The sequence below is a fragment of the Brassica napus genome, chromosome C8 (assembly GCF_020379485.1).
Source record: "Brassica napus cultivar Da-Ae chromosome C8, Da-Ae, whole genome shotgun sequence".
Classification (NCBI taxonomy): domain Eukaryota; kingdom Viridiplantae; phylum Streptophyta; class Magnoliopsida; order Brassicales; family Brassicaceae; genus Brassica; species Brassica napus.
In genome coordinates, this window is record NC_063451.1 from 31,313,688 (window position 1) to 31,338,468 (window position 24,781).

Here is a 24,781-nt window from a genome sequence, read left to right on the forward strand (position 1 = left end):
CAAGACGCGCTCAGGTGCTAGTCGAGGAGGACCGCGTTGAAAACAATTGCCCGGCGACCACTCGGAGATAGGACTTCGTGACCAAACAAACAGACGCACACACTTGCTTGAAGCACAATTTTGATCAAGCGCAGGCGGTACAATACAATACGCTCCCCAAACCGGCCACGCGATCAATAAGATAAGCACATACGTCCACAGAGGTCTTAAAGAATTCACCGGAAGCTTTGAAATGGAGGTGAGATGCAGGAGGAGCAAAACGTCTCCACAAAACAGGCAAGTCCACGGTGGCTACAGCTCATCCCTTAGATCTAGGGGGAAACAATGGGTCTGTCCTCTAAACCTTTGCTTCCAAAACTCCCATATCGTAGAGACGAGCCAGCTACTCACCAACAAACTCCCATATTAATCACGTATTTGTTCTTTCAATTGTTTTCTCCGATACTACCACGACATATGTCTGTGTTCTTATATTTGTATAAGAATATTTTTTTTATTCAAACATGTATTTGCGTATGTTCATTGAACGAAGCTAGCATTTTCCATGTTTGTTTCTTCATGTCTTCATCACTTAGGTATATCAAATAGCACTTCATCTTGTGATATGTTAAATTCCAAATGAATTTTAGTAGTTTCAACTTCAGAAAAACAATTTTTAGCTGGAGTAGTCGATACCAAGATAATCGCTAATACGCGATAAACGGCTTTTGTATGTTTGATGACAATCTTCTATAGTTCTATATTTTTCAAAACTTATGTACTTCAATAATATTTTTCTCTCTCGCTTTGATGGCTTCTTCTGAGGGTGGCCCTGCCTCTCGTACAATCAAAGCCATTTCCTGAAGCGCGTTGAGCAGATTTTTGGATGTTTTGATTGTGATCCCATGGATGAACCAAGAAAGCGGCGGTATATTAAATGGACGATATGGCTGGAAGTAGTGGTTTATTGTCAATTTTGACCCAATCCTTCCTTGGCCACCGCTACATTTTTTATATTCTTCTGGACTCTTTGGTAGCCTCTTTTTGCACAACCGTTTTTGATCTACATATATAGGCTCCACTTTATAGTCGCCGTGGAACTCTTTCATCAACATTACTTTCCCTTTCTTATATTTTGTCTGTCAATAAGCTGAGTTAGCTAGGTTTCATCAAATACAAACACAAAGGTGTTGTTGATTCTTGTGAGAGAAAGCATCTTACCGTAAGATCTTTTCTGTTTTCTTCCATAGTTAGATGTAGCGGGATAGATATAGTCGTCAGCGAAAGCACGTTATAAGCCACAGCTTTCTCTACCATGATGACCCGCTTCGGACCATTCTCCTTCAAAACCTTTCTTGATGTGTTTTTCTTGATAACAAAAAAAAGTATATATATATATATATATCAAGTATTGGCTATATTTAATACCACAATAGAATCATATAATGATCAGAAAAGAAAACCATTAGATCGCGCCACTTCTCCCTATTGAAAAACGGACCGCCTTTTGGATTAATCATCAAGTCGTAAACTGTATCAGGAGCTGTTCCCACGGTCAATTCTATGTTCATATGGTAAAGACCCTTTTTATTTGTCACCTTCAAAGATATAAAAAATATAAGAAATTTTAAGGATCTTGTTCTTGATTCTACTTTGGCCAAAACATCTGGCTATTGTATTTTGTTTGGTGATTTTTATCTTACCCTGATCTTGGGAGGGGGATCATACCACGGATGCTTCTTCTCTGCTTCATACCAAAGCCCTCGTTGTCTCATCAACTCTTTATAATCATAATATACGACGTCCTTCTTCTTCTTCTTAGCATGATCATTATTAGTGTCTTTCTCTGACGCCGACTTGGATTCGACATTTTCAGATCTCTTGAACCCGGCCTACATGAACAAACAGTAAAAATGTGTTTTATATTTATTTGGCTTCATCGCGTCCTATATATGATTGATGATATAAGCTGACATTAGGAGGCTCTTGATTGTTCTGATTGATCCAGGCACCAAATCCAGGGAATACACCCATTTCTATTGGAAAGTTTAGCCTACCAAAACTGATGAGAGCAAGAGTAAATGACGATCTAAAGCTTGTGTATATATGTTATGTAATGTTAGTTAAAGTATTATTCTGCATCTTGAGAGAATGTTGTACGTTAAGTTTTATGCATGGCAGCTCAATTCTCGTGAATTACAGGACGTACAAGCGAGAGCTTTCTGAGGAAAGATGAGTCGCATCAAAGTTTTCCTTTTTTTTGTACAATCCTTGAATCAGCTATACATAAGTTATAATAGCATGATTATTGGGGGGTTCTTACAGTGAGGTTCTTAGCGGAATATAAGAACTCGTCTCTTATACTTTTAACTAAAAAAGTTAATAACCGACTCTTAAAACTCTTATTTAAGAACCGATTCTTAGGTTTTTTAGTTAAAAGTTAAGAAACGGGTTCTTATATTCTGCTAAGAGCATCTGCATCGCTAAAGTCTCTTATTTTATTTTATTATTATTTTCAACATTTTATCATAAATTTAAATTAAAATAAATTTTTAATATTTACGCATCTTATAAATATTTTTACATAGCTAATATTAAAGAAAATATAGGCTGTTACGGAATATCTGATGTTGTTTTTAAAATAGATATTTTAAAAGGTTTTTGTTTAAAAAAAGGATAGGATTTATCTATAATTTATTAATATCAAATCTAGTATAATTACTTAGGTTTTGTGATAAATAAACGTGAGTGAGTAGTTACAATATACTAACATATATTATGATTTTTAACTTACATAACCGACACATACTATTTTAAAATTAATAGAATATGAACGTAGATTTCTTAAGAAAAAAGAAAGCTATTTTTTTTAAAAAAACTGACACGATTTTAAGATTAAATATGAACATAGATTTCACCTTCTAATTACCTATATCTCACGTTTCACCCTCTACGCACATTTATCTCACGTTTTGTCTTCTCGATGATTCATCGAATCTTGAGATGGTTGAGCAGAGTTGCAGGTTCTTGTCATCTTCTTTAAGATTTGTTCTCTCCATCTATAAAAAATATGTATTAGAGTTTTACAATATAATTGAGAGAAGCAGATTAAAAAAATTGATATCTAGATTTATATTATAAGCCAAAGAAAACCTACACTGATTATGGTTGAACATGGATAAGATTGATAATGTACACGTTATATTATTGTTGCAGGAAACATAAGATTGATAACAATGAAACATTTGCTTCTTCCTTTGATAACTTGATTAAATATTTACTTCTTCCTTTGATAACTTGATTTACCTCTTCCTTTGATAACTTGATCCGGTTCTTTATTTTGATAATTCAACAACAAATGAAAAGTAAAAAAAATATTGAAGAAGCGGAGTATGAATTTTGTTTGTGAGAGAGACAATGTAGAAAAAAGTAGATTGGGTTTGCAACTTATATAGGATAAGGAGATGAAGAAAACAGTTTCAAAATATGTAATCAACGTTGCTATTTTAGCCCAAAAAAAAAAAAAAAGGTTAACGTGGGTTTAGTTTTCAAAGAAGAAATAGGAATATGAACAGTTAAAAATTTGGATTGCAGAAAAATAGGATAAAAAAAATTAATTGTTTTTTTTTGTTTTGTTTATAAAGTTTTGCCATGTGTCAGATTTTTACTCGTTAGACGACTTGCGCTTTAGTATATAAGAGATTTTTTTCTGATTAAAAAAGAAAAAGCGCACCAATCGCGGGCCGCCATGTGTCGGTGGGGCCCGCGAACAGTGCAAAAGACACACAGCACACGTTTCTTATTGTGCACACTTTGTATACCGTTTTTTGCAAAATCGTACCCCCCTTTTAGAGACGCGTAGAGACGCGCGATGCAGATGCTCTAAGAAACTCACCCTAAGAACCCCCAATAATCCTAAAACCCCATTTGAGATTATTATTATTATTATTATTATTATTATTATTATTATTATTATTATTATTTTTGTCTAATTTAAAAAAAAATTAAAAACTAACCAATCGCGGGCTGCCACGTGTCAGTGGGGTACACGAACAGTACAAAAACTCACCAACAATCGCCTCTTAATTGGTAACCGTAAGAGGCGTTTTTTTAAAATTTGGTGGGGCCCACACACACCTTTTTACCTAAGAGCACCATTAACCTAGAGACCCTAAATGGGTCTCTTATTTTTTTTTAATATTTTTTATTTGTAAAAGTGAATTAAGAGACTGGATTAAGAGACCCGGAAATTTATGTGTTCCAATGCAAGTCTCTTAATTAAGGGTTCTTAAAAAAATTTTTTAATTAAATACCAAAATTTTTTATTTTTCTTATTAAACTTAAACTTTTCTTTAAAACATAGCAAAAAATAACATTTTAAACATTGATTTTAAAATAAAAACATAAAAATAAAGATTTTAAAACTCTCGAAATTACTTGAGTCAAAAGACAAGTGATTGTATCATCAACATCATCTCCTTGAAGAGTATCTGGTTTCGCAATAGGAGAAGGCAATGCAACTCTTCCCATCCTACAAATTAATGTCACAAAACGGAAGTTTGCAATCAAGTTTAACACCTGAGTCTTGCTGGAACTGAATTAGAGATCAAGCAAGCTTTGATACCTGTAATTCACATCCTACTGTGAGCCTATCGTTGGTTAATATCACAAAGAGGACCACACTGTCGCAAGGAATCTCTGAAACACGTGAAAACAGAAAGATGGCAGCGTCTAAAGACTAGAAAAAGATCCTTGCTACACCATCCCATAGAGAAGGGTTACCTTCCACGATATCATACCTGTCAAAGTTCAAAGCACACTATATACGTTTAACCATAGTAACTAACAAGAGCTTAGCAAATAAAATGAGAAAGTTTTGGAGTCTGAATGACTTCATTGTTTGTTTATAACAACACTTCATTAGTTTCTACATCTTCATTAACTACCAATCTTTCTTCAAGAGCAACACGAGTCTTAGAAGAGAGTCATTGTATAAGTACCAATCTTTCTTCGCCTTATGTGCATCAGTAGGTAAGCGATGACCGAGCAACCTCCTAACAGCAAGTGCCTCTGAAGTACTTTCATCAGATAGCCTTAAACAGCTTGAACGTATGTCATAACAGCAGAAAAAGAACACACATGTCGATAATGCAAGAAACTTTCACATCAATCCTCAGCATATGAACAAAAAAACAGAGCAAAAGATTCTATACTAAATCATGATCCTTTCAAGTGACCATAAAGACTCAGACTTTATACACTAAGATTCATACCAACACAGCAACACTAAGTAAGCTTAGATTGAACTTACATGCCGTCTCCGATGATGATTCTTGCTCTGGCTGCAGATTCATACCAACACAGCAACATTAAGATTCTTGCTCTGGCTGCAGATTCACACCAGATGATGACCCAAAATCCTGAAAGAGGTTGCCATGTTCTGTCTGTATAAATGCGTAAGGATCTTCACCTCCATTTCTGCATAATCAAAGAGAAAAATCTCCATCAAACCAATGACCAACAACAGATTAAGAAAATGTCACAATTGAACAATCAATATTGAAAGGAGATTGATTTGAAAATCGGAAACGTTAAGAGACCCATCACATCACAATTGAACAATCAATATTGAAAGGAGATTGAATATGAAAAAAAGGAGGAACCTTTGATCGAAGCAAAGGGCAGCGAGGAAATCGTCGTCTTCTTCCTTCAACTTAGATCCATCCGAAGGACGCGGCAACAGACCCAGAAACGCCGCGAAGGGGAAGTCGTGGTTCCCGGCGAGAAAGACGTGGATTTACGGCAGTGTGACGGCTGAGGAAGATGACTTCGTCAACAGCTTCTCCGGTTGCTTCTTCCCACCGATCAAGCTTCCTTCGAGAGAGAGAGAGATGTTGAGAGAAGAAGGGGAAACTCTCTCCATGAGAGACACGTGTCTCACAAGAGACGTCTCTTCTTGTCTTCAATTAACAAACGTCTCTTCTAATAATAGCTAATTTTGATTTATTTTTAATCATAATTGCATTAAAAACCCCAGTTAAAAACATCGATAATCATGCTCTAAGAACCCAGCTAAGATCTCTCGTTAATGCTGTCCTAAGGGTTACCTTCTCAAGAAGCTTTACATACAGATAGCAGAGTCATTAGATTGCATTTGATGACCCCTTAATTTGGCTCTCGTAGCTGTTTCCCATAGAGGAATGTTGCTGCTGTGAGTTGTACATTAAACCACGGGGACCAGAGTTCAAATTAAAAAAAAATTGTTTATATATTTTTAATATTTTAATACAAAGTTCAGATATAACCAAACATATTCGAATCCTAAGTTTACTGAACCGACTCTGATCCAAATATCAAAAAATATTTAAATGGGTTAATAAATTTTAAACCAAAATATTAAAAAGTTTGAAATATTTTGACTCTACTTCGATAGGTATCCAAGCACTCATCCGTTTGGCATGATGGTGATGTCAAATTAGAGCAAGTGGAAGAAGTGTGGATAATTCTTTAGCGGGCCTTTTAAATTAATCATGTGTTTGTTCTTTCAATTGTTTCCTCCAATATTTGAACAAAGCTAATATTTTCCATGTTTGTTTCTTCATGTCTTCCCCTACGTATGCTACGTAGCCCTTCGTAAGTGTAGCTGTCTAACATTTTACATTGCGTAAACGGCTAAACCAATTTAAAAACTGTTGTTTTATATATTTATATAAAATTATTAAACAATAAAAATAGAAAAATAATATTTTTTTTATAAAACAGTCGAATCTCATCAACTGTTTACAAAAAAATCTAAATTTAAAAACACTAACATATAGTTTTTGTATTTTTTTCTTGCATAATCATTGGAGTGCAATTAAATAGTTGAACGATTATTGTTTCAAATGATAACAAATCAAGTCCATCTAATTTTTCTTATGATATGTTAAAAACAGAAATAACTTTTAGTAGTTTGAACTTAAAAAAAAAAAAAAACAATTTTCAGCTGTGGTAGTCGATACCAAAATAATCAATAGTACGCGATAAACAGTTTTTGTATGTTTGCTAACAATCTTCTATATTTTCAAAAAACTATGTACTTCGACAGTATCTATCTCACTCGCTTCCATGTCTTCTTCTGAGGGTGGCTCTGCCCCTCGAAAAGACGAAGCCAGGTCCTGAATCCCGTTGAGCAATTTTTTGGAGGTTTTGATGGTGTTCCCACGGATGAACCAAGAAAGCGGCGGTATATTAAATGGACGATATGGCTGGAAGTAGTGGTTTATTGTCAATTTTGACCCAATCCTTCCTTGGCCACCGCTACATTTTTTATATTCTTCTGGACTCTTTGGTAGCCTCTTTTTGCACAACCGTTTTTGATCTACATATATAGGCTCGACTTTATAGTTGCCGTGGAACTCTTTCATCAATATTACTTTCCCTTTCTTATAATTTGTCTGTAAATAAGCTGAGTTAGCTAGGTTTCATCAATACGAACACAAAGGTGTTGATTCTTGTGAGAGAAGGCTTCTTACCGTAAGATCTTTTCTGTTTTCTTCCATAGTTAGATGTATCGGGATAGATATAGTCGTCAGCGAAAGGATGTAATAAGCCAAAGCTTTCTCCACCATGATGACCCGCTTCGGACCATTCTCCTTCAAAACCTTTCTTGATGTGTTTTTCTTGATAACAAAAAAATAATATATATCAACCATTGGCTATATTTAATACCACATTCGAATCATATAATGATCAGCAAAGAAAACCATTATGTCGCGCCACTTCTTATAATCGAAAAACGGACCGCCTTTTGGATCAGTCAACACGTAGTAGACAATATTAGGAGTCGTTCCCACGGTCAATTCTATGTTCATATGGTAAAGACCCTTCTTATTTGTCACCTTCAAAGATATAAAAATATATATAAAAATTAAGGATCTTGTTCTTTTGATTTTACCAAGGCAAAAAGATTTTGGGTATTGTATTGTGTTTGGGTGATATTTTTTTCGTACCTTGATCTTGGGAGGTGGATTATGCCATGGATGCTTCTTCTCTGCTTTATGCCAAAGTCTTTCTTGTCTCCTGTCCTCTTTTTCATCATAATATATCACCACCTTCTTCTTCTTCTTAGCAGGAGCATTATTAGTGTCTTTCTCTGACGCCGACTTAGATTCGCCATTTTCAGATCTCTTGGACTCGGCCTACATCGACAAACAATAAAGAATGTGTTTATATATCTATTTGACTTCATCGATCAGCTCCTATGATTGGTGATATAAGCTGACCTTAAGAGGCTCTTGACTGTTCTGATTGATCCAGCTACCAAATCCAGTGAATACACCCATTTTCTATTCGAAAGTTTAGCCTACCAAAATTGATTAGAGCAAAAGTAAATGACGATCTAAAACTTGTGTATATTATATGGTTTGTGGAATAGTATATTCTGCATCTTGAGAGAATAGTGTACGTTATGTTTTATCCATGGCAGCTCAATTCTCGTCAATTACATGACGTACAAGCGAGACCTTTCTGAGGAAAGAGGAGACCCATTCAAAAGCATGTTCCTTTTTAAGCACAGTCCTTGAATCAACAATACGAAATTTATTAGGGTTACTTTCTCAAGAGGCTTTACATACGGATGATAGCAGTCATTGGATTTCATATTTTTAAGATTACTAGGTGATTTTCCGTGTCCATGCACAGATACAAACATTTACAAAAAAATAAAACCATTATAATTGATTAACTTTATATTTTTAATTATTGATAAGTTTAAATTATTTTGTAGTTTGTATATTAGAAAGACAAATATAAACACTGTTTTAAACTACATTGTTACATTATCATAATTAAATATACTAGATCTTTTGGCCGCGCTACGCGCGGCTAGTCTTTTAAAAAAAAATTCCAATCATATTGTTTATATATATAATATATTGAATTGTTAAACTTATAATTAAAAACAGAAGAAATAGAATTCTAAATTAAATAGAAAAAATAACGATTGAAAAATCATTGTAGTTAATGCAAGTAAGAATTTCATAAGTAATACTAATAATTAACAAAAGAAAATTAAAAAAATATAAATTTCTAGTTTTTTTAACAGAACCCTCATTTTATTTTTGGTATAAATAACTTACATAATAATTACTGTAATATTTAATCTGTAGTTTTATAATTTCTATCTGCAAAATTTTGGTAGAAAATATTCACTATCTTATGATTAGAAACCCTACGGGCAGGTGGATTTACACTGAAACTATATTATATTAAAATATAATATAATTTTATAAAACATTTGAAAATTTAATTTATATTGAAAAATAATAATAATAGGTTTTTATTCTAAGATCAAATTGTATATTTTATTAATTTTTTTATTTAAGTTGAAAAGATCATTAACATAAGTAACAAAAAAAAAGACCACTAACATTGTTTTTTTTGTTAGAAGAACACAAAATTTAAAAATTATGTAAAATGTAGTGATTTCTATTTTTTTGTATTTGATTTGTATTTCAATTTGACATTGAAGAAAATCTAAAGTAAGAATAACTAATATTTTTATACTGTTGTTAATTATTTTTCTTATTGATTTGGCCTTCATGTGTTTTTCTTTATGCAAAGTTGGTACGATGACTTAGTGTATTTTATTCTATAGTACTGCCATGTCTGTTTTATTGTTGTGTGTGTCACATTTTTTTCTGGTGATTGTTGATGATCCATTTTAGTTTTATATAGTGATTTTTTTTACTTGAGTTTGATGCTTTCAAGCGTGTTGGCCCGAGGAGCCTTCTTCACCGTGGCATTTAGGTGTAGGTACGTCTAATAGCAAGCTCTGCTTCACCTTGTTAGGGTGTGTGCAGATGAGTATGTTCTCAAGTGTGGCTGAGAGTTCCTTAAGAGTCAAGAGAAAAGTTAAGAGGCGAAGACATAAGGTAGCAACCGTTACGTAATTCCTGAAAACTTAAAGTCTGCGCTATTGTTTGTTACGCTACTGATTCAATATTAAAATTTAAAAGTATGTATATGTTGTTAATGTGAGGTCGGCAACTTTACGGTTTCCATTTATTCAAAGTGTGGTGACGACTTCTTTGTGAAATCACATTCTTTTTTGGTGTGTTCATTATACCCAAACTTATCCACTGAAGTTAATGGCTTCATTTTATAGGTGAGTACATTTCTTAGTCATGGCAACAGTTGTTTCAGGAGTCTCTTAGCTTTAAATAAATAACAGTTAAAGTTCAGATGAGCAAACATCTTAAGTAAATGTGATAGTAGTTACTAATAGTTATCCTTTATATAAATTATATGTAGTTCTTCACATCTTTGATTCATCAGGACCTCAAAAAAAGTTAAAGTTCTTCTCACTCTTGTATTATAAAAAAATAGGGTACAATAAAACAAACAAAAAGGGAGCAAAACTTCTTTATATAACTTGAGATTCAGAAAAATATAAGTACCAACTCTTCATTAAATCCTTATGACAGCCTTAAGGGATGTATTGCCACACCATTCTGCGCAGATTTTATGCATCCCCATCTTCCAAATCTCGTCTCTTGCAACATATTGATATCACAAAACCCATAACAATTCTGAAATTAGCATTAAAAAAAAAAACACAGCAGAGAACAAAGAAAAAAGGAAGATAAGAGAGAATGATGGCATACCTGTCCAACACCAGCAATCAAAAATTTACCAGATTTTGCAAATGCCATAGAGTTCACAAATCCAGTCTTCTAACATGATAAAAGAAGCACTGTGAGATTACTACTTGGTGAAGTGAAATGCTTTTCTCTTAACCACTCTCAGAAACAACAGATGCATCAACATAATATTAGAAAACATTAAGGAAATAAACTTTATCAGTGGAAGCTTGAATAAAGATCCAAAGGGCACTTGCTTCAACAACCATCAAATGCACAAAACCATTACCAGCTCCAGATACGGCAAAGTCACTACCTCTTCACACAGCAGCTGAACTCACCCAAGAACTCGTTGTGGAAGAGTTGCTATACTCCACACAATCATGATCACCATTTTCTGGTTTAGGAAAAGAAGAAAGCATTAAGACTTTTCAGAGCATCATGATCTCTGCAACTAAATGATGTTAAGATTCAATTACCATTAGTGGTGATTACACCAGCTACAACGGAATGTGCATTCTTAAGGAGAAACACTGGTTTCTTTTTCAACAGTGCATTCCTGTCCGAACCAGACAGGTACTCAGTCTCACTGATGAAACAGCAGCTCTCAAGAGACGATGCAGGTGCACGGTAAATCGTACGACTGGTCTCAGACATCTAAAACATCATATAACAAAAACTTACATATACAGAACAACAGAAACCATATGATAAAAACAGTCTATTACCTTGTGTAATAGCATGGTTCTATCTCTTCCAAGAGTAAGTGCACGCTCCTTCCTCAGCGCATCAATGGCTAGGATCTCATCCTGGTGTCCGAAACTGTCTTGCACAAAAGCTCAACCTTGTACATTCCAAACCGAGAAAGTGCTGTTGAGGCACGACTTGAGCTCGACGCGGGAGTGATCGTCGGCGATTCGCCATAGGCGGAGGAAGTCGCTGGAGGTGGCGAGGAGATCGGGGCGCTGTCATTCCTAATCCGGGATGAAGATGGTCTTTGTGTGAGGGTAAGGGTGCTCGAAGGCGAGGTTGGGATCGGAGCGGATCTCGCCGTTAGACTCGTCGAGCTGGACGATCTCGACTCGGTTCGGGTACTGCTCGAGGAGGCTGGTGATGGCGAAATGGTACTTTTTGTCGCAGCGGACGCTCCAGTTCATTGCGTAGATCTGCCATGGCGCTTCGTATGTGTAGATCTCAGATCGTTTCTGCTGCTCATCGGAACCGTCTTGGATCGGGTCGCTGCTCGTGCCCATCGTGCATCAAGAAACCCTAGAAACCGCCTCCCTCCGCTCCTCCTCCGAGCCATAAAGATTCGTGTAATGTAGTAAACAGAGAAGAGGAAGACAAAGGAGAAAGGAGAAAGGAGAAAGGGTTGGTTCTTCGTGCAAAGGAGAAAGGGGACTTCAGAGAGACACGGACTTTTCGTTTCCGAACATTATCGGGCCTGTAGAATGCGAGGCCCAAATGACACTCGCGGAGCGTCTGACGTGGCGAATATCTGATCTTCTATTAGTTGATTTTTTATGCTGACGTAGACATGCTCAATGGAGCTCATATATCTCTTTTAATATAGTATAGATGATTTTAGGTATAATAATTTGGATCGGTTAAGTTATTTTTGGTATGTTGGAGTTGTATAATTTTTTTCAATTGAATTTTAATTATACTAAATCAGATTATATATAATTTAATTTAGTTTCTAAGATTTGTAAATATGTATTTTAAATTGATATATTTTTTGGCTTAAATTTATGAGAAAAAAAGTTTATGTGTTGATCAGAAGTTGTATAAGTGAATCAAATTTGAAATCTTTTAAAAACACGTGGTCATTAGAGTTTTAGAACATAATAGTAACCTAATTAATTTTAGCAAATACCACATTCATAGGAAAACAATTTTCTAAGGGAATTAGATTTGAGATAAATACTTGTTTCTTTTTATAGATATTGAAACATTCAAATAGTATTAGCTTGAGAATCTGTAATTATGAAAAGAAAAAATTGTATGAAATTGTGAGAGAATTTGTTTAAAATAAGAAATTGAATAATTATCCAAAAAGTAAATATTATTTTAGAAATTTTATAATGAAGAAAAATAATTTCTTTAGTGTATTAAAAGTAAATACTGATTTGGTAACTAAATTGACTTTTTCTTATGAAAAGAAGTTATTATATTTAAAATGAAAAATATTTAACTGAAATTATTAACCATCGTAGAAAAACGTTATTAAACAAAAAGTATCAAATTTTTCTTATGAAAGTGAGATTTATATTAAAGGAAACTACTTTTAAAAAATCACATGTTTTAAATATCAAAAATCACTACATTTTTGTTTAAGATATTATTTTTGATACTAAACTCCTTTATGATATTGATATGATTTTATAAAAAAATAATATTACGTAAAACGAAAAATATAAATAGATATATTAGTAATGGAAATTAGTAAATAGTTTATGAAATTGGGATTTATATAAAAGGAAATTTCATATTGTCAAATTACATGTTTTAAATATAACATACTGCTATGTATTTTTACTTTTAAGATATTTCCTTTTTGATACTAAATTTCTTTATGATATTGATATGATTATATATATATATATATATATATATATGTACATACATATATATATTAAAAACGAAAATAAAAATAGTTTATAACTATGTTTTTTAAAATATAGATATTTTACATAAAAAAATTATTAATAAAAACTAAAATATAAATTTTGATAATGAAAATTACAAAATAATATTTCATTAAGGTTAACAATGTAATAAAACATAGTGAAAATATATGTGAGCGCGACAAATAGGAAACTGACTTCTAAAATAGTGTTATAGAGATACATGTATAATAAGAAAGTGCTATATCATTTCCTATATATTAATTGAGAAACATTACATTTTTTTTGTAGCCATGTGTCATCACTAAGATGATTCATAGAATCATTAGATAAATATGTTGGTCTATCTAATTATATAATAATTTTTTATTAAAATAGCCATAAATTTATTATTAATGTTTATTATTTCCTTAAATAAAAGTTACGAAATTGTCTAATGTGGATAAAGTATATATGTCAATTAATGATTTTGAATAATAAAGATTTGATAAAAATTAGTATATATTCTATCATATTTGTTTAATTTTAAACTATTAAAATAAATTAAAAAAACCACATTAACCACGTAATAAAAATTTAGATTTTTCTATATATGTTATATTTTGAAATTTTTTAAAACGATGATAAATTACTAAAACTGTTAAAAGTCTCACATTCAAATTTTGTAATCCATATTTAAAATTTTGTTATGACAAAATACAAATAATACAAAATTATATTAGTAAAAAGTCTAATTTAATTAATTATATATATATATATATCATTTTAAAATAAATTATATACTATATAACATACATAAATATTTTAATTTCAAAATTTACTTCGAATTTTTTTTGATAAAAGCTTTGAACATACATTGACAGCTTAATTTTTTAAAAAATTATAAATTACTAAAACTATTAATCCCACAATGAAAATTTTGTTATCTGTAATTTAAAGTTTTTGCTATAAAAGATACAAATGATCAAAAAACCATATGAGTAGAAATCATCATCATTAATATTAAAAATATGGGCTTTTTGCAAAAGTGACTCAAAACTTGGAGTCAAACAGAAAACTAACCTTTTCTTTTGACTCCTTTTTTTTGAGATTTTAACCCCACACCTGCATTTTATCTACGAAAATGCCATTAACATTTTTTTTTTCTTTCGAAAATGGCTTCTTTACTGTCTCAACCTCATCTTCTTCAAGTATTTACAATATTGCCACTGCAATGAATAGTGGCAACAACCTTGTACGAACTGTTTGGAGCTTTTAATGCCCTTTAATGCACGTAAATCTCTTTACACTCTCTCTGTTTCAATTGTTATGAACTAAAAACAACATTTCTTTCACTTTCTCTCTATATTCATCCAAAAAACTCAAGCTTTTGATTCAAAATATGGGCTATGGTTGACAGAGCCATATTTCTTTCGTTTTGACTTACGGTTGCTTTCGTTTGAGGTTCTGGGTGGTTGGAGAAGACCCTGTGTGCAAACGAAGTCATCTCACCTAGTTTAAGGTACGAATTTGAATTTTTTTTCAAGATCTGTTCGCGTAGAAGACTTACTAGTAAGTCATCTGTATGTAGAAGACTTACTGATGAGTCTTCTGGTCAAACGGACGACTTAAATTAAGTCGTCCAGCTTTGTTTGTTAAAAAAAAACACTCCAGACGACTTATATATAAGTCGTCTACGAGAAACGGGCTAGTTTTGCATTTGACCGAATCGTGTCAGATCTTTGACTATTTCTGGACGACTTATAATTCAGTCGTCTCTGGGAAAGTTAAAATTTCAATATTTTATGAAAACTTGACGACTTACGTGTAAGTCGTCCTAGGTTAGTTTTGTAATTGAAAAATAAAACTTCATAATTTAACTTTAACCAGACGACTTAATATAAAGTCGTCCCTCCAGAAGACTTAATTTAAAGTCGTCCGGGGAAAGCAAAGTCGTCCAGAATTTTTCCCAATTTTCTGGTCAAACCTTGCTTATCCCGGACGACCTTAAATTAAGTCGTTTAGCTGGACGACTTTCATCTAAGTCGTCTGGAGAAAGTTAAATTTCAAGTTTTATTTTTCAATTACAAAACTAACCTAGGACGACTTACACGTAAGTCGTCAAGTTTTCATAAAATATTGAAATTTTAACTTTCCCAGAGACGACTGAATTATAAGTCGTCCAGAAATAGTCAAAGATCTGACACGATTCGGTCAAATGCAAAACTAGCCCGTTTCTCGTAGACGACTTATATATAAGTCGTCTGAAGTTTTTTTTTTAACAAACAAAGCCGGACGACTTAGAATTAAGTCGTCCCTTTTAATTTTCAATTGCAAAAGTGACCTCTTTAGACGACTTACCTTTAAGTCTTCTGGACGACTTAATGCTAAGTCGTCTGCGGCAATGTTTATTGAACTTCTTCATTTTCTCTATGTTTACTAATGTGTTTTATTTTGAATATTTGCAGATGATTTTTCAGTTACATGCAGTGTATGGAGAATGGTTGTTGAGAGATTTCCGTTGGGATTTTGTGGTTGATGATCTCAAAGGAGCAAGATTGTTTTTATTGAATGAAGATTCAACACATGCTGAACTTGTTGCAATGGCTCAAGAAGATTATAACCTGGACATGAGAACAGTGAGTGTGGAGATTAGCTACTCATTACCAGCAGAAATGATGATGGCTCCAGGCAGTCTTCCCATTCATGTTACAAGTGATAGACAAGTTCGAAACTTGCTGGAGATACTCAAAACCCATAGAGTATGTCTTTGTGTATCAAGCCGCAGCAAGGTCGAAACGGTTTCAGAGAAAAGGGATATTGATGAAGCTGGTGAATGGGAAAAAGATGTTGGTGATAATGATGAAGCTGGTGAATGGGAAGAAGATGGTTGTGATGATGATGAAGCTGGTGAATGGGAAGAAGATGTTGGTGATGATGATGAAGCTGATGAATGTTTTGAAGATGTTGGTGATAATGAGTTTGTTGAAGATGAAAATCAAGATGGGGAGGAGGAAAATGGGGAGGAGGATGCTGATAATTCTATTGTTGGTGAAACGGATCAGAATGGTGGGGATTACAGTCTTTATGGAAAGGTTCCAGATGAGGACGAGGAAGATGATGATAATATTTGTTTTGAAGAAATCCAAAAGACATATGCTAAGACAAATGCTATTGAAGGAGGAAAATCGAATGGTACCAGTATCTATGTCAACCAGAGTTTTGTTAGCAAGGGTGCACTGCTTTCAGAGCTGCGGTTGGCAGCAGTGAGGGGTAAGTTTTCTTTCAGATTATACAAATCAACGAAAACTCTCGTTGTGGCAACATGTCGGGTTAGCTATTGTGGATGGAAGGTCAGAGCGAGTGTCAAACATGGGACAAACACGTTTTGGGTAACAAAGTATGTGGAAAAACATTTATGCTCAGCGGGAGACCGAATCGCTCAGCGGAGACACTGTACTCCGAAGTATGTAGGTAGTCTTTTCATTGATCGTGTTGGAATCATTGATGGGATAACTCCGCAGCATATCACTGATGCAATGAGGAACATGTTTGGCATGGCGCTTGATTACACCACTTCATACAGAGCACTGTTATATGCACAAAGATTGGTGAGAGGATCAGCAGAAGAAGGGTATTCGCGTCTGGCATCATATCTCGAGCAAATCTCCATTGCAAATCCTGATTCTATCACGGCGATAGAACTTGATTCTATGAAAAGATTTAAGTATCTATTTCTCTCTTTTGGAGCTTCTATCAAAGGTTTTAAGTATCAGAGAAGGGTCATTGTGGTGGATGGAACTCACCTAAGTGGAAAGTATGGAGGAACTATGTTAGTTGCAGCCGCACAAGATGGCAATTTTCAGATATTCCCATTGGCTTTTGGGATCGTGGATGAGGAAGATGTACCTTCTTGGGAATGGTTTTTCACAAAATTGGCTAGTTGTATATCTCATGACAAGCCTCTGGTGATAGTCTCCGACCGGCACAAGGCCATTAAAAGTGCGTGTGATAAGGTGTTTCCTTGGGCAACCCGAGGAATATGTTATTATCACCTTCAAGATAACATTGTCAAAAAGTTTAAAGGGAAACATCTCATGTACTTGGTGAAAGGGGCTGCTTATGCTCACACGGTTTACGATTTTGACCGGTACATGGCTGAGATACGGAGTGCAAACCCGGAACTTGCAACGTATTTGGAGAAAGCCGACGTCAGGCTATGGTCAAGGGTTTATTGTAAGGGGAACAGGTTCAACATAAAAACAAGCAACATTGCTGAATCTATTAATTCCGCACTGAAGCGAGCAAGAGGATTTCCGATTACGTTCCTGCTGGAGTTCATAAGGCAGAAGTTAGGAAAATGGTATTGGAAAAGGAGACAAGATGCTTTGAGTCTCACAACTGAACATAGCGGGGGTGTTGAATACTTGCTTGCTGTTCGAGAAGAGATAGCGGATACGATGACGGTCGAACCAATTGATGGATGGCATTTCTTTGTCAAAGGTGGCAAAATGGACTGTGTGGTTGATTTGGAACATGCAAAGTGTGATTGTGGTGTCTATGGAGTGGAGAAAATACCTTGCTCTCATGCTATAGCTGCTGGAACACATGCTGGTTTGCATATCTCCACACTTGTATGTCCACTGTACTCAAAGAATTATCTGTATGCAGGATACTCAGAGAATATATATCCTATCGTGTCACAACATATTGAGGAACGAGAATGCTTTCCTCCAGAACTAAAGCGTGGTCGGGGGAGACCGAAGAAATCAAGATGGCAATCTTGGTTGGAGCTATCTAGGATGAGAGGACACAAACCCAGGAAGAAACACAGGGCACGGAGATGCTCAAACTGCAAGGAAACTGGCCATACGAAACCACAATGTACACAACCAGTTGACTAGTTGTCCAGACGACCTAAATTTAAGTCGTCCAGTCTTGATTACCCGTCCAGACGACTAAATTTTTAGTCGTCCAGTGTATTTTATTTTTAGACGACCTTCTACTAAGTCGTCCAGTGTATTTTATTTTTAGACGACCTTCTACTATCCCTTCAAGTGTATTTTATTTTTAGACTACCTTCTACTAAGTCGTCCAGTGTATTTTATTTTTAGAAGTCCAGTGTAAGTCGTCCAGTGTATTTTATTTTTAGAAGTCCAGTGTAAGTCGTCCAGTTGGAAAACCTTCCAGACGACTTATAATAAGTCGTCCAAACCTTCTAGACGACTTATTTGTAAGTCGTCCAGTTGGAAAACCTTCCAGACGACTTATAATAAGTCGTCCAAACCTTCTAGACGACTTATTTGTAAGTCGTCCAGTTGGAAAACCTTCCAGACGACTTATTTCTTCCAGACAACTTATATATTTACAAATCTATACAAAGACAAGCTGAAATACAAATACTTCGCTCGTTAAAAAATCATGTTCAAATACAAAACAAGTTCAAATACAAACACAAATCTAATCATATATGCCCACGAACTTATCACCATCCACATTTTCTTTCAAATGCTGATCAACAAGCTCCTTCCATATATCCACCGCCATATTATCCCTCATTTTCTTCGCGTTGCACCTAGCAAAGTCTTTAGGGTCAAATGAGACCCCAAGAGCATGACATTCAATGTACTTTACAGCGTACACGCCACAATCACCATTGTTGGCCGTGGGTACACCTTTCAGCGGTCTCTCATATGTGTATGGCTCCAACCCGTATTTGACCCGTATTTCGTCGGTGGCTGCGCACTCAACAAGCAGATAAGGGACCATCTGGAGAAAAGGCTCCATTATCGCATCCCATGCGTCTGGTACACTAGATGAAGGTATGCTGTCCCAGACGACTATGTGCCTCTTAGGGATCGATATCCAAATAGCAACCCAATGATTGTCGTTCAAGTTCACTGGCGCATAGATATCATCAATGTCCTCCCCCCCACTTCTTTTTTGATTGGCAAAATGAAGGTATTGATCCGTCATAAAAATTTGACGCCCCACCAGGTAGAACTCTTCCTAAACCTTTGTGATCAGGTTCCGATGTTTTGAAGAGCTGATACTGCTCTCTCCAAGACTGGGAAAAGTTGTGATCCAGGAAGCACATTCGCTCGCTCCTGAAAGCTTGTGGGTTCTCCTGATACCTCTGCCTTAGCACATTAATCCAAGCATCTATATGCTGCATATTAAATATAACAAGTTAGAAGTTACCAGACGACTTAAATATAAGTCGTCTACGTGGTCGTCCAAGTAGACGACTTTCCAGACGATTTATCTTTAAGTCGTCTGGAAAGTAGTCTACTTGGACGACTTTGTAGACGACTTAAATCGTGTGCAGAAGACTTACGCAGTCTTCCAGCCATTCTCTGGCTGTCCGGAGGAAGTGGTACCACCTTGTTGGTGATGTACGTGGTTTGTCCTCGGTCTTAGTTGAATAATGACTGCAAACAAAAAAGCAATCAGTTTTGGACGACTAAATCAAGCTATTATGGGTAAAGCAATCACTTACGGATCAGTTTTCAACCAATCAGCGAGTTCCTTCAACTTATCTTTGTTTACTGGCGGAAATGGATTATAGGCTGCCACTTTATCTTTTTTTTTCTCTGCCGTATAAGGAGATCTCACAGTGGGAGCAGGTTTCTTCGCTCGTTTACTCTTTGCACGCTTGTCCAATACAACCAGGCTCGGTTCTGAAACTGGATCGCTTGGCTCGGTGGAAGCGAGGCTCGGTTGTTGATCGGTGGAAGCGAGGCTCGGTTGGTGATCGGTGGAAGTGACAGCAACAATCTCTTTGGAGGTGACACCATCTGCTTTATCCTCCGGCAAGATCTTATATACCGAGTTCGCCTCGGTTGCTGTATCCTCCGGCAACCATCTCTGCAATAAAAGTTGCACACAAGTTAACCCTGGACGACTTAAATAAAAGTTGTCTGGACGACTAGTTGACCCTGGACGACTTAAATATAAATCGTCTGGACGACTATTTGACCCTGGACGACTTAAAATTAAGTCTTCCGTGGTCAACTAGTCGTCCAGACAACTTACGTTTAAGTCGTCCAGGGTCAACTAGTCGTCCAGACAACTTTTACAGTCGTCTGGACAACTAGTTAACCCTGAATTTGATACTAACCTCTTTGATTTGAGGAGGCTGTTTCTTTTGAGGAGGAGGATGTTTCTTTTGAGGAGGAGGATGTTGCTGTTTGGTTTGATGAGGAGGAGGCTGGTTACTAACCACGGTTTCATTGGCATGAGGGGTAGCCTGTTTGTTACTACCCCCGGTTTCTTTGGCAAGAGGGGTAGGCTGTTTATCTTGAGGGGTAGCCTGATTGGTTAGAGGTGGAGGGGTAGCCTGATTGGTGACACCAACCTTCTTCTCCACAGCTTCCAATCTATCGGACGACTTCCTAATCTCCCTCATGCACTTCTTAAACCCTTCTTTCATGCAGTCAGCTACGCCCTTGAACATAATTTCCAAATCCTCTATGGTCACCCGTCTAGCCTCTTCTCTAGCCTCTTCACTAGCCACTTTAGGAGCCTCTTTACGAGCTTTCTTCCGAGGTCTTGGATTGTCTTCCTCCTCCTCCTCCTCCTCCAACACAACCATCTCTTTGGCTTTCTTCGATGGAGTCACAACCTTAGGTTTTGTATAGACTTTAGTACCAGTGACTTCCCAGCAATCCATGGTCCACTTCCACGGTCTCCGCTCATACATGACTTTAATGATGTTCTCCGCGGGCAGGTCCTCAACATCAGAGTCCCATTTTGGCCACATTTCACTAATGTCCTTCTCAACAAAGTTGATCACGCGGGTCTGCAGTAAATAGAAGAATCGAGTTAGATAAGTCGTCCAGCTGGACGACCTTCCAGACGACTTATTATAAGTCGTCTGCGCAGTCTTTTGGATTGAAGTAAATACCTGACTCAAGATAGCAGCTTTCATTGATCTGCGGCCTCTGCTGCCCTCGTAAGCCAGTATCGGTGGAGACGGACTGTCTGCTCTGGGACCACCAATACTAGCACCCAATTCCGGCATAGCTGTGTACGCCCAGACCTGAAGAACTTGTATAAACCCATCCACGGTGTAACAGCCAGTAATTTCTTTGTTCCACAAAGAGTCCATCAGCACCTTAAACGCGACTCTCCCCCATGGATAATTCTCAAACCGTTCTAAATCCATCACTAGCCTTGCCAGAGTAGATCGTGTAGCGGTTGAAAACTTTCTCCCTTCAATGAATCCAGTGAAGATGGAGAGGTACGCGAGCCGCTTGCGATCTTCCCTGGACCAATCCCCGCATCTCTTCAGTGCTGCTATTATCTGATCAGTAGTTGGCCCAGCTTCCAGATGAACTCCCAGCATCCCCCAGAAAGAAACCATCTCTTGGGTAACGTCACATTTTGGTGTCTCAAGGTCCTCGATGTACTCGCAGTTTAGACCAGTGAGGTTTTCAAACTCTAACAGTGAAAACCTCAAAGGTTCTGGACCAACGAGAGACCACATCTCATACTTCTTCTTAATGTCCAGCTTGAAACTGAGCATGTAGTGAACCAGCCTTGAAGCCCAACCAAATCCCTGCTCCTTGAACTTGATGAAAACTCCCAAACTCGACTCCTTGAACTCTTCAAATTCGTCATCAGTAAGAGCTTCCCTAAGAGCAGTATGCAACTTGCTGTTATCCGTATGATACGAAATGCTATTGTGGGCTTCTGGCTCTTCCCCTGATGTGTATAACCTACGGGGGAGTTCTGGAATATCCATCCTTTTTGTCTGCAAAATAATCAAAGACAACAATAAAGTCCAGACGACTTAGTAGACGACTTATAATTAAGTCGTCTGGAAAGTCGTCCAACTGGATGACTTTCCAGACGACTTAAATTTAAGTCGTCTGGAAAGTCTTCCAAATGGACGACTTATATTTAAGTCATCTACTAAGTCGTCCAGTTGGAAGACTTTCCAGACGACTTAAATTACTTACAAGTCTTCCAGTACAAAGCGGACCTGATTAGTCGCAGAAGGAGTTGGAGTACTCGTCATTGCGGTTATAGATCTGAAAAAATAAACGTGAAACGGTGAGAATGAGTAAATTGATAGAGACAACGTTTTATGTTCATCTTTTCCTGGAGATTGATGACTTACCGGCGTTAGGGTTTACAGAGAAACGGCGCTAAGGTTTACATAGAAGAAGCGGCGGCTCTAGGGTTTAGAAGAAGCGGCGGCGCTAGTGTTTAGAGGAAGCGGCGGTGAGAACGTTGGTGACCACGGTGGCGAGGGCGACGGTTTGTTCGGAAATAGTGGAAGCGGCGGCGCTAGGGTTTAGAGGAATCGGCGGCGCTAGGGTTTAGAGAAATCGGCGGCGCTAGGGTTAGAAGAAGCTGCGGCGACAACGGTGAATGAAGTGAGATAGATAGCCGACGTTGAGAACGATGGTTTGTTCGGAAATCGTGGGAATTCGAAATCGCCTTTGAGAGAGAACTGTTAGGGTTTCTGAATTTCGCGAAAAATGAAACAAAAAAAGAAAAAATCACCTTATATATTGGGTAAATAATCCGGTTAGCTTTAAAAGTACATTGGTAAACTTTAAGGTTTGGTCCGGTTTAGACGACTTATTCTGGCTGATAATGTACAACAGACGACTTAATATTTAGTCGTCTGTTTTCAGACGACAAAATATTAAGTCGTCCTAGACCCTAAAATGAACCCCTAAACTAAAATGACTAGATTAACTAACTAACCACGTTATAAAATCAAATTATACTTAAATAGTGTTTACTATACACAGAAATGAACACGCATAAGTAATTTTAAAAATTTTCAAAAACGGTTTTAATGCTTTCCAAAATCTAACCCTAAGAACACATACAATACTACAACATATGTTGATGAAACATAAACTAAAGAATATCATGACTCACTACTTTCACTCATCTATGCTGAAAACAATTGAAATTTGTTATATCTTAATTTATACCTCCTAAGACATATGTTAATTACATAATTCCCATTTTTCACTTATCAAAATATTTTTTACAAAATTTTTAAATTATGTTTAAGACTAACTGTCCAGACGACTTTCAGTTAAGTCGTCTGGACGACTTATTTTCAAGTCGTCTAAACAGACGACTTTCAGTTAAGTCGTCTGGACGACTTATTTTCAAGTCGTCTAAATAGACGACTTGCGAGGGGTAGAAACGTAAAAAAAATTCCGTTTTTTTGTTTGGTCACAAGGGGATAATTGTAATTTCAATAGCCTTTTAGGTTACTTTTGCCTTTGACCCAAGTTGGGGTATTGTTTTGGGTTTGACTCCAAGTTTTGAGTCACACTTGGCAATTCTCCCTAAAAATATACTATGTATGTTAATATCATTTAAATTAATTATATATCCTATCAAATAGAAAAAATATTGTTTGAAATAATAAAATTGATTTATATGTTAGCACTAATTTAATTAGATATGTAATATTTACTAACTTTTAATTATTAAATATATATTTATTATTAGGTTATGATTGGGAAGGCCTCCAAATGCTCGAGCGGCGATTCTCTTTGATGACAGCGACATCTTCGATGGTTTCGCCGTCCTCTCCGGCGGTGGAAACAACAGGCGAGGGTTTGATCTCGGGGGAAGGAACATGGGTTTCAATTGGCGAAGAGGCGCAGATTTCTGGTGACAAAAGTTTTGGGGTTTTCGATTGGCGACAATAGTTTGGGGGTTTCGACTGGTGATGGTGGGGAAGCTACATTGTGCGGAGCTGGTGGTATCTCGAAGGGGTCGCTGGAGTCGGTAGTTCCTGGCTAAGGACCAACGGGAGTTGATGAGGATTTGTTGTTAGATGCGGAAGCGATTTCGGTAATGGAGGGTTCATCGAAGAAGGCTTCTTATTCTGAAGCTGTGCGTGATGTGTTGTCTGAAACTATTCAGCCATATTTTGTGGTTAAGGATGGTGTTGCAGACGTCTCTATTCCAGAAGAGTTGTTGGAGGATGTTGATCCACTGTGGAAGGGCTTTGTTGTGGGATATTTTATGAATGATGCACCTCACATAGGTTCTATTCATTCAACGGTGAACCATATCTGCGCTACTCCGGGGAAGGTTTCAAAAATTGATGTCCAATTTATTGGTAAGAGAACAGTACTGTTTAGGGTGGAAGATGCGCAGGTGCGCAGTCGTATCATCAGGAGGAAGTTCTGGCACATTTCAGAGGTCCCTTTGGTGCTCAATGAATGGACGCCGGAGTCAGCCAAAGCTCCTCCAGACCTCTCAGCTATGCCTTTATGGGTTGATTTGGAGAACGTCCCTGGTTATCTCTATTCAAAGAAGGGTCTAAGCTTCATGTCTCGAACAACAGGAAAGTTTGTGAAGCTTCATCCGACGACTGAACGCTGTGTGCGTTTAGATGTAGCGAGAGTGCTGGTTGAGGTTGATCTGGAGAAGCTTCTCCCACGAAAGATTTGTTTCAAGGGCAAAGATGGACATGATGTCACTGTTTGAGTAAGCTTCCCATGGCTCCCGCCTTGTTGTAATGTTTGCTCTAAGTGGGGACATAATGAGAAGGATTGTCAGAAAGAACGTACGATGGTGATTTTG

The 24,781-nt window shown here is 36.5% G+C and overlaps 2 protein-coding genes and 1 long non-coding RNA gene across 20 annotated transcripts; all 3 read right to left on the reverse strand.

Moving 5' to 3' along the window:
• Window positions 1-639: 639 nt before the first annotated feature.
• LOC106411738 lies at window positions 640-4,507 on the reverse strand. Its single transcript, XM_013852548.3, has 7 exons — window positions 4,417-4,507; window positions 2,909-3,038; window positions 1,954-2,041; window positions 1,683-1,871; window positions 1,443-1,577; window positions 1,201-1,347; window positions 640-1,118 (listed from the first exon to the last, which is right to left on the reverse strand). Exons 3-7 carry the CDS (start codon window positions 2,011-2,013, stop codon window positions 747-749), a joined length of 903 nt encoding a protein of 300 aa, XP_013708002.2. The 5' UTR covers window positions 2,014-2,041; window positions 2,909-3,038; window positions 4,417-4,507; the 3' UTR covers window positions 640-746.
• Window positions 1,443-8,378, reverse strand: LOC106414390. 18 transcript variants are annotated; one of them, XM_048766550.1, is made up of 13 exons: window positions 8,244-8,318; window positions 7,971-8,159; window positions 7,725-7,859; window positions 7,494-7,640; window positions 5,643-7,415; window positions 5,291-5,457; window positions 4,980-5,049; window positions 4,762-4,778; window positions 4,604-4,677; window positions 3,137-4,510; window positions 2,909-3,038; window positions 1,683-1,871; window positions 1,443-1,577 (listed from the first exon to the last, which is right to left on the reverse strand). In XM_048766550.1, exons 1-5 carry the CDS (start codon window positions 8,301-8,303, stop codon window positions 7,035-7,037), a joined length of 912 nt encoding a protein of 303 aa, XP_048622507.1. In that variant the 5' UTR covers window positions 8,304-8,318; the 3' UTR covers window positions 1,443-1,577; window positions 1,683-1,871; window positions 2,909-3,038; window positions 3,137-4,510; window positions 4,604-4,677; window positions 4,762-4,778; window positions 4,980-5,049; window positions 5,291-5,457; window positions 5,643-7,034. The 18 variants fall into 18 exon arrangements, with proteins under 18 accessions (XP_048622507.1, XP_048622505.1, XP_048622503.1 ...); XM_048766548.1 differs by having other exon boundaries at window positions 4,980-5,072; XM_048766546.1 differs by having other exon boundaries at window positions 4,417-4,510; window positions 4,980-5,081.
• A 1,855-nt stretch (window positions 8,379-10,233) lies between these two features.
• LOC106416014 lies at window positions 10,234-12,033 on the reverse strand. Its single transcript, XR_001283070.3, has 4 exons — window positions 11,330-12,033; window positions 11,081-11,258; window positions 10,626-10,998; window positions 10,234-10,513 (listed from the first exon to the last, which is right to left on the reverse strand). It is a non-coding gene; the product is annotated as an uncharacterized LOC106416014 (long non-coding RNA).
• Window positions 12,034-24,781: the final 12,748 nt, after the last annotated feature.